The following is a 15618-nucleotide window of genomic DNA, read 5'->3' as shown; positions in this document are numbered from 1 at the left end:
CATTTTTAAAATATCCCTCTCAGAAGCGAGATTACTGTATTGTACAAGGTGTTCTATTTCCTAACATCTTAATGATACACGATAAGCTTAGACTGTGATATAAAAATAAATGCTAATATTTTTATTGGAAAAATAAAGGTCTTCCAAATTGCACAAAGCCTTCATGAACACAAACATTATTACCCTACATTTTTACAGTAAACTCAAAGTTACACTTGAACAATTTTACAATATTTTACAGTGTTACCTGAGAATAATGAGGCACAAGCTGCATTCCTCGGGGGACAAGGTAGAATAAAACATTAGGAAAACAATGTTTATATCTACCATATAATATAAATGTGTTACAAATGTAGAGAATAAAGATCATTTTTAAGTTTAAGTGCAAAATCATACATTTATAAAAAAAAATCTGATAATATCTGTAACAATTTAGGTCAAATAAAGACAATACAACTAAAATTATTAAAATAGTTACACACTGAAATTCCAGTGAATGAAGATTTGTAGTTTTTCAGCTTTTGTTCCTTCTGCAAATAGATGCTATTTGATTAATGCAACTAGTGACCGCAGGAGGGACCTTCTGGGTGGTTTCTCCTCTCCATTCTGCCACGGCACTGAGGGCTTGTTTGGGATTGGAGGGAGACAGGTCATAGATGCAGTAGATGGCTGCTAATTGGACCTCCCATGGCACACCTGCAGGCGCAATAAAAATATGACCAAAGAAACGTAGCTTCTATTTATAAACATGGCTGAAAGAGATAAATGAGATCACGATAACTAAAGTCTCATTCACTCGTTATTTCAATAATCTGTGGCCTCTAGTATGAACAGATGCCTTGTGAGTCCTTTTCTGTGAGAAATAAAAAGCTCTTGCTCTCCTGTTTCAGTCAGTCAGAAGAGTGGTGGCAGAAAACGACAGGATTTGGAGTCTTACTCACTGATATTAATGATTTTCAAATGTCTTTACTTTGATTGGCTAACAGCATTTCGATTCTTGTTTCATTCTTTCTTCAGTAAAAAAATGAAACAATGTTTATTTTCCACAAATACTCACTCTGTGCCCTCTCCTGGCCACAACATCAACACAGCCTTCCAAAGTCGCAAGTCAAGTTGGACAAGGCAATTAATAACTAATTTTCCCTTTGACGTAGTAAGGAATGTCTTTTCTGACTCAATCGATTTTTTGTCTATTTTCTTTCTGCGGCAAATGCAGGCAATGAGGGTTGAACAAATGTTCACATTATTGCATTCATTTGCAACTCAGAGGGATTGATATTATTTCAAAAGGAACAACTATTACAACTATTAGTGAACAAGCTTGTTTAAAACATATGTACCAAAAACAAAACAAAAGTATATGCAAGAAAGATTAGAAAACAAAAGGTCCATCCATCGGAAAACCAAAATGAATTTTTCTTTTAGCTACAGACAGTTTCATACCTTCCGCTTGTCCATGTCTTCCAAATGTGTTGATGACGTTGGCTACAGTGACCACCGAGGTGACACAACTCTCCTTAAGGCCCAGCTGACATAGACGTCCTATTAAAATACATAAATGAATTTAAAAAACTCCACTGTCCATGTATTGTTGCAATGGCTCAATGGTTAAATGTATGATTATTTTTAAAGTAACACAACTGACCTATGAGTCGGAGTACAGTGGCAACGTTCACATCAGAGACAGGCTCCTGTTGACCTCTTTGCTGTGTTACCCAAGAGTTCATTAATGGCCATAACTCATTGCTGTTGAAACAAAGTGAATTGGTAATCAGATGAAAACAACAAATATTTTCTTAAGCCTAATTAAAGGTCTGGACCACTTGTTAAATCAATACATTTTTAGAAGGAATGAATGCCTTGCAAGTCATTCTCTGGGAAAACAAAGCTCTGGTGCACTAGTTTCAGAAAGTAGAAGTGAGCCACAACAGAGTTCAGCTTCAGATTGCAGGATTTGGAGCCTTATTTGGATATCTCGCCTCGGATTGGATAACAGCAACACAACTCTATCACTGACTCCGTTTGCTCTGCAGTGTTGATGTTTTGTCTCCACCAATAACACAAACTTGTAGGAGTTCTGCTGTGTGGCGGAGTTACCAATGCTAATGTTAGCTTCTACTAGCCGAGACATTCTCTGCTCTTTTCTTTGGAATCGTAGGATGTCCAAGGAAGACCCTGCCATTCTCGTTTCTGATTGGCTAGAAGGGCTCTACTACGATTGGCTTTTTCATTTATCAGCAAACTGTCTTCTTTCACTAAATGCAGACTGTCCTCCTGCCATAAACAGAACAGCTGTTCTGGGGAGTTTTGTAACGAAAATGCAAACTTAGCACTATAATAACCATTCTGTCCTGTTTTGCCAAATAACTTTTTTCTGTTACTTTTATATAAAAAAGGCAGAAAAAATATGAAATCATAATAAATCTTGAATAAAAGAAAGAATGGCTGGAGCAACTGGCCCTAAAAATTATTGAATAGGTGCAAACAAAAAGAACTAATGTTTAGATAAGAAATGCCTCTTCAGAGTTTATAGCTTGCTGTTTTACAAGATCTTGTTTTATTTATCACACTGTTGGAGTTACTTTATATCCGCTGGCTGAGTACATAGGAAAAAAATATGTGTGCCTTATCTAGGTATGAAATACAATAAAACTACCATATTTTGCCCAGCTGTGTGCAGCAAGTCTTTTTTTCTGCCAAAATAAGAAAAACTGGGTCTAAAATGGGTCAATATCATAATTAGCTTTGAATTACATTTAGATTAAATGTGTTCTAACTTATAAATGGCCTTAACCTGTTAAAAGTTAGATGGCATGAAGTAGCCTTCCCTGTCTTGTGCCAAGATGGGTGAGTCCATGAATGTTAAAGAGCAAATAGCAGGTTAATTTTTTTCTAATTCATATAAAATGCTGTCCAAAAATACTATGAGAAATGCTTTTTGTGGATATTTCATTTTATTTATTTATTTTTTCACCTTTCCCGTGTCCTGTCTGGCTGTGAAGCAAACAGAATTAATGTCTGAATGCTGGTGACAAGCCTTACAGATTTACTCTCAGGTGGAGCATCAGTGTCTGCTTTTAATGTCACGCCTGATACTTACAACTTTATTGTTATTGTTTTTTGAATGCTTTGTAATTCCGACCAGACACAGAGACAGAGGTGAAAGAGAAAGGAAGAGACAAGAAGAGACAAAAGGTGGGGAGGGGGTCCCACAAAAATAAACAATCAGTGATGAAGAAGAGTCTGCTTCTAGATCTGCAGAAAAGGGACACACAACAATACAATAGGAGCAAGCTATCACTGCGTCAACTTGATGAAGAAATATAAAATCAACATTGTTTTACTGAACAATCACACGATAATAAATCACAGTGCATTTAGTGCCAACCACAGCCTTAAGACATGTGTTGAACGTGCCCAAGTCCATATTTGTGAGAGCACCATGTGAGCACCTGTGTGTGTACCTGCGCTTGTTTATGTAAGGTTACTCTATGTGTGAGGGGCCACAGATCTGCCCCCCAAAGATGTGTAGGAGATGGAGGGAGCTCCAAGTCCCAGAGATCCCGGAGCTGCCCCAGGGCACAGGGACCCCAGGGAGACTGCGACCAGAAAAGCCCCTGCCCCCCTTGAGAGGCGCAAAGGATTGCCCCGGGGTGGCCACAACCAGCAGCTGGCAGAGTCCCAGGAGATATCAGCGGCAAGCCCACAGGCCCGCCTGCAGCGTCCCACCCCCTAGCGAGCCGAGCCCGGGACCTAGCGACCCGGGACCCAGATCCCACCAGGCAGCCACCGGGATTGGTCAGGCAGATGCCAAAAATCTTAAACCCCCTGATCTGGGAGCCACGAACACTCAGGCAGACCAAGGCACGGCACTCCACACCTAGTGTGGCAGGGGGAGGGGAGACGAAGATATAGAGCATCAAAAGAAGTCCCAGGAGAAAGGAGGAGTCAAAGCCCCCACCTGACATATACAGTTATACACAGACACAGTCACACACTCCCTCCCTCATGCTCACACATACACATTCAACCAAAGACTTACAAAAATGCACGCCGGACACCCACTCATGCTCCCCATACACACTCTATTCACTCTGGTCCCAGTACTGCTGCACAACGGGTACAACCATTAACGGTTCCCAGAGTTCGACCCTTTCTGCTGGGGTGCTGATGAGCAGGCTCCCCTGCCCAACGCTGAGCAAAGCAACCCACCACCCCAGACCCCAGCCAGACGGCCAGATCTCCCTCCTAGCCTCCAGCCCCGGGAATTCAAGCGACAACAGAGGTGTGCTAAGACCCTTAGTCTCCCTCCGCCTGCTCCAATATAGTGTTGGTGCGTGTTGATGAGGTGTATTCCATGGCTGTGGTGAGCGGGCAAAGTGGGCATCGTCTGGCCTACACCAGCTGATGCCACCACACCACCCCACTTGCACCCACAGCCCTCAGTGTCTAAGTGCAATTTAAAAATTAGAAGTCAGCACCGGCACTCGGGATGAGGCTGAAAAATGCCCTTGCCAAATGCCGTTGAATGTGCTCACTCCCATGGCCCTAAGTGTGTGTTTGCGTGGAATGTCGTTGGTGGAAGTGTTTAAGGTGCAAATAAAACTGGGGGCAGGTTAACACAGGAATGCAGAAATGGGGTCCACAACTGCACTCCCTGACTTGTCCTCCCCCCAAGGTCCTATGTGCATGTTTGTGTGATGATGTGAGGGAGGAGGAGAAAAATGTGTGGGGATGGGGAGGAATGGCTGGTTGGCCTAAGCCCTCCAAGGAGCCAGCTCCCCCACTGGCCCCAATAGGCACCTCTGTTGCCAAAATGCCACCCAGAGCATGGAGACCCCAGACCATCTTGCCAGGGCCCAAAGCAGCAGCATCACAGAGCCTCACAGAGTCCGAGGGCACCAACCCAGCCCCACCCCAGCAGAATATCTACTCCCCTCCCTGCATTTGCACAACTTCCAGAATAAATAAGACGTAGGACATCCAGGTAAGGTTGGGTCCTTCCCCTCCTGGACATCCCCGTCCCCTGTGATGGGACAGTGGATATTTCATTTTAAAATACATAACAGAGTTTTTCTAGTAAAAAGTGGCCTTTCTCAGCAGAGCTTCTAAAATCCGAATGTCCGACATAACCAACGGGAGTTAGAAGTTAGGCACTGCCTCAGCTCAGTGTGGAGAGTGGGTAGTTTTAGGGTAGAGAGGTCATGTTAACCAGTCAGTGTGTGTTTACTAGTTTTGGATTGTGTTCATATTGATAAACTATAGTTTGTGAAGGCTGTACCAACTCCTGCCTGTGCGGACATCGAGTCCACGGGTTTCCAGATAAGATAAACAACGGCTCTATCTCCATCCCTGAGGGCGTTTTGTGCAGCTGAAAAGACGGACTTCTGTACCCCACATCGGTCGGTACCAGGACAAGGAGGTCTGCGCTGGGCTCCGGAGACCCGTGACGGGGTTTAAAAAACTAAATGTGGATTTCTGGAACTCAGATCACCGTCAGAACCAGGTCAGAACCGACCACCAAAAGAGACGCACGGTTCAGCGGGCCAGTCGAGCTGGTTTCTAGGTTGAATCCAGCTCACAGAAGCTCACATGAGCTCCAGAATCGAATGACAGGCATCTCTTTCTCAGCTCAGCGGGCCAGTCGAGCTGGTTTCTGGGTCGGAACCAGATCAGCATCGCCGCCTGGACCACCGAGAGGATCATGCGCAGCTTTTAAAAATACCAGTTCGACTGGCTTGCTGGTGTCTGGGGTGTCTGGTCGGATCCAGCTCACAGAAGCTTGCATGAGCTCCAGAACTGGATCACAAGCGTCTATTTCCCTCTCTTTAAGCCAGGGGTGTCAAACTCATTTCAGCTCAGGGGCCACATTGAGGGAAATCTAGTCCCAAGTGGGCCGGACCGATAAATTAAATAGAAAACTTCAGATTGTTTTCTTTGTTTTAATACAATCAATATAAAACAAGGCTGGAGCCTGTGGTGGTGGTGGTGGTGGTGGGGGGGGGGGGGTTGCGCACTCCGTCCCGCAGCACTCCTCCGTGAGAGCGGGGGTGGGGTGGTTGCACACGTTCCGCTGCTGTTTCCCACCAGTATCAGATGATGGAGGGCTCTAGTTTTGTTGCGCCATTCGTGTCAGCGGACACGGTAGGGTTGGGGAGAGGGGTGGGGCATGACGCTTAGCCTCTGGTGGGCCCGCCAGGCTTGTAAAGCGCTAGGGGAAACCCTGATATTGTGATGTTAGCACATGAGTTTAAGCTTGGTTAACTCACAAGCTGCTCCCCCGCTGCTTCTCCTCATATCGCAGCACAATCTCTCTGCTTTGGCCGATGGTTTCTCCCTCTGGTTTGTCTCTGCTCTCTGGGGTGGGCAGCAAACTCATAACTTTATGGTTCTGGTCCATCAGAAGTAGAATTATAAACATTTAAAGTTTCCTCTGTGTCACAGTCGGCGTTACAATCCATATTTTTCTCAGGATTAAGCTAACAGGACTCCCTCAGCTGATGTCACTTGGTTTAAAAAAATTTATGTGTGTGTAAACCTTTTTTAAATGAGTTTCTATTATGTTTCTCTAAACATTGGTTCTTGAGTCTCCAACTTGCAATTTGCTCTTTAAGTGACAGTGTGACATAGATCTGTCAGGCTTTTCTAATCCAGGGGTGGACCGTTAAAGCGCCCGAGCGCCAATGGCACTAAATTTTCTCGTCGGGCGGTAAATACATGACGACTTACCGCCCGGGTGGCGCCCAAGCATTATTTGTCATTTACACACCGGCTTTCGCCTACATCATGGCCCCGCCCTGTAGGAAGCTGCCGTTTTCGTTTCGCGCGCGTGAACCTGCGCGCCTCTAGCCACCTACTGCACTTGTACGATTCGTGCACGTACTGCACGATTAGTTATAGTCACGTGAACTATAAGTTCACTATTAAAGACGAAGTGGAACCACGCTAGAAACACACAAGCACGCAGGAAGATGCCGCCGACACAGGGATGGGATTTCTTGATGAAATCTCCGGCAAAACGCTTTAAAACTGGTGAGGAGAAGCGAGACAGTTCGAAACGGTATGAAGCAGAGAAGCGTGTGTGTAGGTGGAATGATTCGTGGCGGTTTAAAGAAGACGGGAGGCGCAGAGAATGGCTGTGTTCGAGTTGAGCAGAGCCTCGCCTGGAAAACAGACGGAAGCAGCAGGGGGAGTGGCTGAAAGCCGGCGTTTCGCCGGGGACACAACGGCCGCGGAAGCGCATCGCTCACGAAGTCCGGCCGCTGCTCGCTGCTCCTCAGTTCAGATCAGACGCGCCCCATTCGAGGCGCGCCTCGGCTCCGCTGTGGTTTTTCTTTTAACTACCCGGTGTCCTCAATTTCCTCAGCTCTTTTCCTCTACGTGTGTGTGTGTGTGAGTGTGAGTGAGTGAGTGAGTGAGTGAGTGAGTGAGTGAGTGGGAGAGAGGGAGAGGAGAGAGAGAGAGGAGAGAGTGAGAGAGACTATGGTGTGAACCAGTTGTTTCTGCCAGTTGAATCTCTTGGATGTCCCTACATGTGTAGCTCGGGGGTGACGATGGATGAAGATATCGCGTTAGCATTCACACTTGTTCAATTTTCAATTTTAATTCTGGTGCCTGTTAGCAGCTGAAACACATCCTCACGTGCTTGTGGATATCATATATTGTATATAAGACATGACTGTAATAATAAGTAAAGGTTAGCAGCTGTAGGTTCAGTGTGCTCATAGAAAACGTGACAAAAGAAAACAAAACACATTTCTCTTTATGGCCTATATTGTTATCATCAACGTAACATGATTTACAGAATACAGTGACCAACTAACGTTTCATGTTCTACCACCGGATGTTTGGATCAAAATATGAACCAATCAGATCTTAGATCAGGTGAGAGCCAGGCGTTTCCCGTCATCCCCTAGGTTTTGCAGCCGGTGGAGAGCAGCTGCAGCGCCTTGCTCCAAAATCTGCGGCCGCCTTGATCTCACGAGGTTATCGTTGCCTACGTATGCATGACGTCAGAGCAAGTCAGCGTCAAGTCGGACACAAAACCGGCATGCACTGCTCGCCAATCACCGCTGGTCTAATCTGCACAGAACTGGCTCATCTCGAACACAGTCAATGGCTCGAATACAGCAAAGCGGAGTTGGTGATGTACTGCGTTGTATGCCGGAAGTATGCGACGACAAAATCGTGTTTTGTTGAGGGAACAAACAAATTCAAACTTGAATACGTTATTATGTTTGTGAATGTGTACAAAATAAAGGTTTATTACATTTAAAAAGGTTCAGTTGTTATTTTGACTCGTTTTGGCAGCTGACCAGCGGGGCCGGTAGATTCTTGGCGGGGCCGGTAAATATTCAGAGTTACCGGCCCGGCTGGCCGGTTGGTTTTGAAGTTAATGTCCACCCCTGTAATCCTAGAGTTTCACTGCCCATTTTCTATCCGAATCTAATACAGGAGATAGGTGTAAAAGACTATTCTCATGTTCAACCTGCATGGCAAACTCAAAGTGACCCATTATAATCAGAAATATACTGGAATACATGATTTTTCACACATTTAAGTACAAGACAATAAAACATACCCCAGTATATGTTCATATGTCCATTTCCACGTTTTGCAGGAACACAGGAGGTGCAGTGTGAAGATTTGTTCCCAAGATTCATTTCCTAGGTCTTCTCCGTAGTGACTGTGCTTGGAGAAAGACTGTTTTGACCCCAACCGAAGCTCAGACAGTGTTCTTGAGATCAGCTGGTCAATGTCACAGGGAGGATTCTGCAAAATCGAAGTGGTTTCAAAAGAGGCAAGGCATTTAACTTAACATCAATCCATCTTAAACCCATCAAGATTCAACATAGGAAAGTACATCTCTTCAAATTTACACCTAAATATACTTTTATTGCTTTTTGTTACCAGGTGGTTTTTATTTAGAAGTATGTTCATCAACATTACTGCAAATTTTACTCAAAAATTAAACATAACCTCTGAAAAAGCTTGACCTAATCTCTAAAAGTACCTTCTCCCAACCAAGGAACTTTGAAAGACAGTCGAGAAGCCCCTCTTGTGCCTTCAGTTTAGTGATGGTATGAATGGCCTGGCACAGCAAACTACCGTTTGACAGGACCTTTGGCCACGTTGTCACCATGAATAAAACCAGCTTAGCAGAATCTGTGAAATCTGAAAGAGAGAAAAAAAAAACAATCATATAACAAAACCTGTTTTAGTCAGCGTTTATAATGTAGCTCGTGTGCAGAATGTTTTAACTTGAAAAGACAGAACAACATCTTAATGTGGCTAACCTTCGATCAGGATGCTGTAAGCCAGGGTGCGAGCCTTCTCCCAGTATCCCTTCTGTCTACAGATCCCTGTGTACACTCTACAGAGGGCCTGTGTGTAGTTTGTGCAGAGGACATTTTTTTCAGCCTTCAGTTTGTTCAGGATGGACAACATCATGTCTTCTATTTGAGTCTGAGAAGAAATAAGACAAAAAAATAAAATGTGGGAAATGGGAAAACCTCTAGAATTGGGAGGTAGCAGAATTCTACCTAAACAAGGCATTGTGCTGCTTGAAGGTTACAACCAGTGTTATTCGCTTAAGGAAGATGAAGTATACCAACCGAGCCAGACTTGCACATGTCAGAGATGACTTCCTTCTCTTCGTCTCTGAGGACTGGCTTTTTGGGCAGATTCCCAACAAAGAGGTGGCTCTGGAGAACAGGCAGCAGATCGAAGCACTGGTTCCTAATTTTCTCCAAAGGGTTAACGATAACGTCTTGCTCAGCTGTTTCTTCAGCTTCTACACCTGGAGAGACTGTTTTCAACTTCTGTGTACAAGGCGAGGTGGTGTCTTCTTCACTGCTTGGGGTCAAGGAATGCATCTCTATTTGAGTGACATCAGCAGAACTGACTCCAAGCTTGGGACATTTGCTCTTTTTAGGCTGAGACAACCATTCAGCCGGCCTTTTCTCATTCCTTGTGAAGGCTGTTGACGTAGAGCTGATGGCTTTAAAGCTTGACACCTGACCATCTGATGTTGTGGGTAATGTCCCGCTTTCTGATGAACACATACCGAGGCTTACATTACCTCGAAGGATGCTCAGAGTCCGGGCACGAGCAGACAGCTCAGGATACATGGTATCAAGAATCTTCATCGAGTTTTCCTGGGGTGGACTAGCAGAAGATGAAGGGGAAGAGTTATTTGCTTTACTGGGCAAGCGTCCAGGAACAGGTAAAGCATGTTTGGGGGTGGCAGAGCCGAACTGCAAAGGTGATGATAGGACTCCGTTTGAAGGCGTCGGACTGTTCAAGGAGGAGGGACATAGCTGATTGTTAGGAAATAACTGGGCCTCGTCAGGAGTGGTAGGGGAAGCTACACCACCCATGGGTGAAGGAAATGAAAGTTTTTCTATTGCATTTCTGGGGTTGATCGATTTCCCCGCCTTTGGGGGTGTGGTTAGGGGAGAGAGGAAAGGTGGAAGAGGACCCATTTCAGAGAGGACATGACTGATATAATCTGGTGTTTCGGCACAAGTTGGAGTTCCTTTTGAGCTACATTTTCTGTCAACAATGACATGGGAACTTTGCTTTCCATGCATTGATTCACGTGTCTCCGAACAGTCATTATGTCCTGTTGCAAGAGTATCCTTCATCAGTGAGACAGTACAACCTGCATCTGCGTTGTTCTGAGAAAGCTCTTTGACAACAACTTGTTTGATGTCCTCTGCGTCTCTGCTTAAAGTGGAAGTGCCTTTATTTTCTGTGCTTTGTTCCATTACTACAGCCTGCTGCAGTTTTACAGACGGTAACATGCAGGTAGGACTTAATCGTCTACAAACAGAATGTCTGTTTTCTTCCAAAGACCTAGAATCAACAACAACTTTTTCTGGAGGGTCTGAAAACAAAGGAGCAGATTTAACCAGCACTTTGACATTTTTTGTCTCAATGTCAACATCCTTTTTAGATGAAGTTTGATGAGGCTCCTGGTCAGAATGTTGCTCGTTATCTTCTTCCTTCAGCACTAGAGTCACAGATGTATTATCGGGATTTGACTCTGAAGGTGAGGTGGTACGATCAACCCCTCCAGTTTCCAGAGCAGCATTCCCGTTATCGTCTACACAGAGATGGATAACGTCACTTTCTGTATTTTCTTTGATGTTTATATTTGCGACACAACTCATGCTGCTACTAGACGTAAAGTCAGGCATTTCTGAGCTTACACACTCGGAACTCTCCAGGATTTTAAATGCAGTGGTGTCTAAACTGCTCTGACGAGGATCCTGATGAAGCTTTTCAGCTTCTGATCCACTTCCCATCACATCAGCACCATTCAAAGACTTGCAGCTCACTAGACTAGCAACAGGTTGTACAACTACATAACTGTCTCTGAGCAGCTTTCCACTATTGGGCGTGATCGGTGTTTCGTCAAGAACATCAGTCAAGCTTGGGTCAACATCCATTCCTGTAACGCTGTCCAAATAATCTTTAGTGTCTTCCAAAATATCTTTAGTTTCAGACATGCCGTCAGCACCACAACTGTTGGGATTCTCTTTACAGAAATGTTCTTGAGTTTCAGTCGTCAATGGAAGAACATCAACAAAAACATTACCTCCTGGTTTAGAAGGGGATGATGACACCATTTCCTCCCCTGGCAACATGTTGTTGTCAGATTTATCGTTTTCACAGTCTTCAATGAGCTCATTATTTCGATTAGCAACAGCACACAAACCACTTTGTCCCAAGTCGTCTTCTTTGGAAATGTGTTGGTTTTCCTGTGTTGTGACTTCTGACAAATCCCCATTCTCCTCTTTCTGAGATGTGGAAAAACTTGGACTCTTGTGGAGTGACATTGGAGCAATATTTAAGAGATTTTCTTGCTTTGGAATAGAAAAATCATCAGAGCATTCAGGATGACCTTCTCTTTGTCCCTCCTTCATCTTCGCTGGTTCTACCTCGATTTCCTGAGAGAAATTAATGATAGCAATAGATGAGTACCTGTTTTATTGTAGATACTTGTGTAATATAAATACATAATTAGTAGGAATTAAAAAAGAAAACTTAAAAGTAACATCAAATATTCTCACCAAGTCAGGGAGTGGAGATATGCAGGGCGGCATCGGTCTAAACAGTTCCAATATTTCATCTACAGAAACTTCGAGTCTGCTTCTACTGGGAGGCTGCTCGTCTGGTTTGTGTTGTTGAGGCATTTGGTTTCTGCGATCACCTGCTTGCTTCTTTTTATTCAAGCGCTGAGGAGACGCCTGGTGCTTGGCGTCATTCTGTGACCGAGGAGACGGTTTCATCTGCTCGTTGATGGCTTTGGTCTGAACGAGATAACACTTAGATTCGCCGATCTTCTGAGAAGCAGCAGGTGACATTCGACTTGGATTTGACTTGTGTTTGGGTTGGGGGGACGGGGGAAGAAGTTGTCTGCAACTAGACTCTGAAACAAAAAGAGATTCAGAAGAAAACCATGGTGACTAAAAATCCTAACAAAAGCCATAACAATTATAATTGTTTTAACAACAGTGAGATATGCAGTAATATTATACTAACTCACCTGGAAGGTGAAACAGGCTTTCTGACCGCTCCTCCTCAGGTTCTACACATGCCCACAAACTCTGCAGCAACATCCGTAACTTTTCTGAATGGTTCAATCAAAACAATAAAATGTAGTTTTAACTAATGACTTCAGTAGTTTAAACACATTCGTATCAAACAGGAATTTATATTAGTAACAAACACATACCTTTGTCTAACTTTGGCTCTGCAGGTACACTTGCTTGAGTTGCTGCACTTTTAAATTCTGGTTGAGAAATAATTTAAACGTTACTTATATCGCAAACATATTTGATGTTTTCATAATGTTTGATACTAGATTTTCCCAAAATGAAATGAAAGTTTATTTTGTGAGGTTTGCTGCGATTTGACCTTTTAATATTTAACCACAAAAAACACAAAAGAAAGTTTTTACCTTTACATCTCTCTCTTTCCTGTTTCATCAGTCTCACCTACAAAATAAAAGCAAAAAATTTGTTTTTTAAAATTAGTTCCAAACTATAACAACACCCACTTGAATATTTAAAAGTCCTCATTATACCTGGAGGTCATTAATATGTCTTTCTATCATCTTCTTCTCTGAGGTCAGCTGGGAGATTTGATAATTCTGTTTGCAAATCGACTCTGAAACAAAGTTAAACAAACAAACAATTACACTGTTTCACACATTTTATCTAAGGGTTGTGTTTGAAGTCAAGTAAATGTGATGTCTAAAACTCACCCTCAAACTGTCTAGCTTTGTTTTCAAGATCATCTCTCCTAAAAACAAGATTGCAAATTGTTATGACAATAAACCAAATCATTTTCTTTCGTTTCAACACCTTTAAAAAAGTATAAACTTACATGTTTATCAATGAAGCATTCTCTTTCTTTAATTTATCAGATTTCTCTGCTTCTGCTTGGAATTTCTTTAAGGATTCCTGCAGGGAATGAAAAAAGAAAAACATTTTACCAATAAATCAAAACCAAAGGAGCCAAATCTTTGCGAGAGCTTTAACATTTACCTGAGTTTGTAACAAGTCATTTTCAACAGTAGCCTTTTCTCTCCTCAGCTGTGCGTTTTCCAGTGACTGCTCTTCTGTTGAAAACGTTTTAATAAACTTATTTGCAACTTTATAAAGTCTCCCAATAAGCATTGATAGCATGCGAGTGCAAATTACCTTTCATACACTTCAACTGATGTTCAAGATTCTTGTTTCTGAGAAAAAGGAAAACAAATATTTTAATTCCTTGCTTCAGTTGCATTTCTAGTCAGCGCCGGCTCAACTCTTACTTACTCAGCTGCAGTTTTACTGTTTTTCTGCTTCAATTCTTCCATCGTCTCTGACAGCTGTTCATAAGCCTTCAGTGCCCCCTAAACCGGGGAAATAAATAGGTAGTATCCATACAAGTGATGAGAGTAATTGGGTAGATTTGTACCTAAGCACTGTTAACAATAATTTCCTGCAAATCCCCTTTTCCTAAAAAGAACAGACATACCCTCTTTTGCTCCAGCTCTGCCTGCAAAGATTCATAATCTGCCGTCTTTTTCTCCAGAGAGACCAACCGGATCCGGAGTTCCTCCAGCTGCTGTTGAAGCCTGATTGTATCGCTGCACAAGTCAAAATGTGATCAAACAAGAACGTGTTTGTGTTGAAAGGAAAACAAAAACATAGTAAAGTCAAAGTTATCTGCAAATAGGCATGTTTACAAATGTCTTACTTCGCAGCAAAAAATAAATTGATAGTGATTACTTTCATTTCCAATGAATAACACCCATATCAACATGAGGCTCTACCTGCAATTTGTACACATGTATGCCCTCACAGACTGGCTAAAATTCAGCAACACAGTAGAGCAAATTGAATTTTCTGTGACAAACGACAGTGTGCCATTTAAAAACATATTTTGTAAATGAAATCAGGCCTTTACTCTACTGTTCAGTCACGTGGTTACATATTAATGCATCAGATCTAATTCATACATAACATCAAGGAACGTGACCAATATGATCGTAAAAAATGCAAATTCTAAAACCTTTACAAATGATACATTCAATCGCAGTTTTGTTTACCAGGTGTTGCACCCTCGTTTGATTTCTATGACTTACTGAAGACTACTTGTGTATGAATTATATTTGGTGACAAATAGGGTAACCATGACGACACTCGCTGACACTCACTCAGAAACTGTGATCTTCTGTTTCAGTGCCAGAAATGACGACACGTATTCTGTCAGGCTCTAAAAGAAGAGAAAACACACACGTTTTTGTAACTATGAATATGCAGATTAACCTTATGCTATAAAAACATACTAGAACTTCCTTGGAATATTGATGTAGTTGAAGACAAAGGCAGTTTTCCACTAGCCGTTCTGACCTGGTGTAAAACAGAGCAGTTATGACATTGTCCGAATGTCGCGTCGGCGGCAATAGCAGACGTCTTCGAGTGGCTGTCTCCGGGCATCATGGCAAAAAGCTCCTATCTTCGGAAACTCGAACGTTTCTCATTCAATCGCGCCAAATTGGAACACCGTTTCTCGGTGTCACGGGTTGTAGAAACGTTCAAAACAACATCACACTTTCGTGTGTCCCACGTTGATCAAAGAACACAAACAGGACCCCAAAAGTCTTATAATGCCTGTATGAAAACACGTAAAATAAACTGCAATCTTGACTTTTTATCAAATATATGAAAGTCGTTGCGTTTATATGAATATATAATTGGTCTAAATATACAGGTATTATTTTTCTCAGGCGAAAAGATAAGGTTTTAGACGGTTGCAAAAATCAGGCATTGCGACAGATGACCACGCTACGTCGTTCATAAATCTAAAAAAGACACAACTCACTAGCACTTCCTGTAAACTCCTTCAAAAAAACATCCCAACCAAAAACTACTACGATTTTTTAATTCCGAGAAAGACACAACTTATTCACTTAAAACAACTGATCTAAATAAGTCAATTTTCTGTTATATGTGTTCGATACTGAATCAACGAGCTACAGCTGAAGCTATCAGCAGCTAGCTACGATGAGGTCATAGACATCATTATGCTACAAACACATCATACGCCCTCTAGTGGCCA

The 15618-nt window shown here is 42.8% G+C and overlaps 1 protein-coding gene across 1 annotated transcript; it reads right to left on the bottom strand.

The window, feature by feature from the left end:
• Window positions 1-100: 100 nt before the first annotated feature.
• On the bottom strand, window positions 101-15136 carry ice1 (KIAA0947-like (H. sapiens)). The gene is made up of 20 exons (XM_015949125.3): window positions 14910-15136; window positions 14714-14772; window positions 14032-14143; window positions 13830-13906; window positions 13713-13750; window positions 13557-13630; window positions 13396-13472; window positions 13274-13311; window positions 13094-13176; window positions 12968-13004; window positions 12743-12799; window positions 12554-12637; window positions 12078-12436; window positions 9615-11954; window positions 9297-9465; window positions 9014-9174; window positions 8582-8772; window positions 1646-1746; window positions 1444-1542; window positions 101-696 (listed from the first exon to the last, which is right to left on the bottom strand). Exons 1-20 carry the CDS (start codon window positions 14997-14999, stop codon window positions 515-517), a joined length of 4428 nt encoding a protein of 1475 aa, XP_015804611.2. The 5' UTR covers window positions 15000-15136; the 3' UTR covers window positions 101-514.
• Between the last annotated feature and the right edge of the window lie 482 nt (window positions 15137-15618).

This window comes from Nothobranchius furzeri, chromosome 5, assembly GCF_043380555.1.
Source record: "Nothobranchius furzeri strain GRZ-AD chromosome 5, NfurGRZ-RIMD1, whole genome shotgun sequence".
NCBI classification, from domain to species: domain Eukaryota; kingdom Metazoa; phylum Chordata; class Actinopteri; order Cyprinodontiformes; family Nothobranchiidae; genus Nothobranchius; species Nothobranchius furzeri.
This window is presented reverse-complemented; position numbering and strand designations above follow the sequence as displayed.

Coding starts and splice junctions, on each gene's coding strand:
- ice1 (XM_015949125.3), bottom strand. CDS start 14,999: ATGATGCCCGGAGACAGCCACTCGAAGACGTCTGCTATTGCCGCCGAC. Junction 13,005..13,093: donor GACATATTAATGACCTCCAG/GTATAATGAGGA, acceptor TTTATTTTGTAG/GTGAGACTGATGAAACAGGA. Junction 1,747..8,581: donor ACATATGAACATATACTGGG/GTATGTTTTATT, acceptor TTGTTTCAACAG/CAATGAGTTATGGCCATTAA.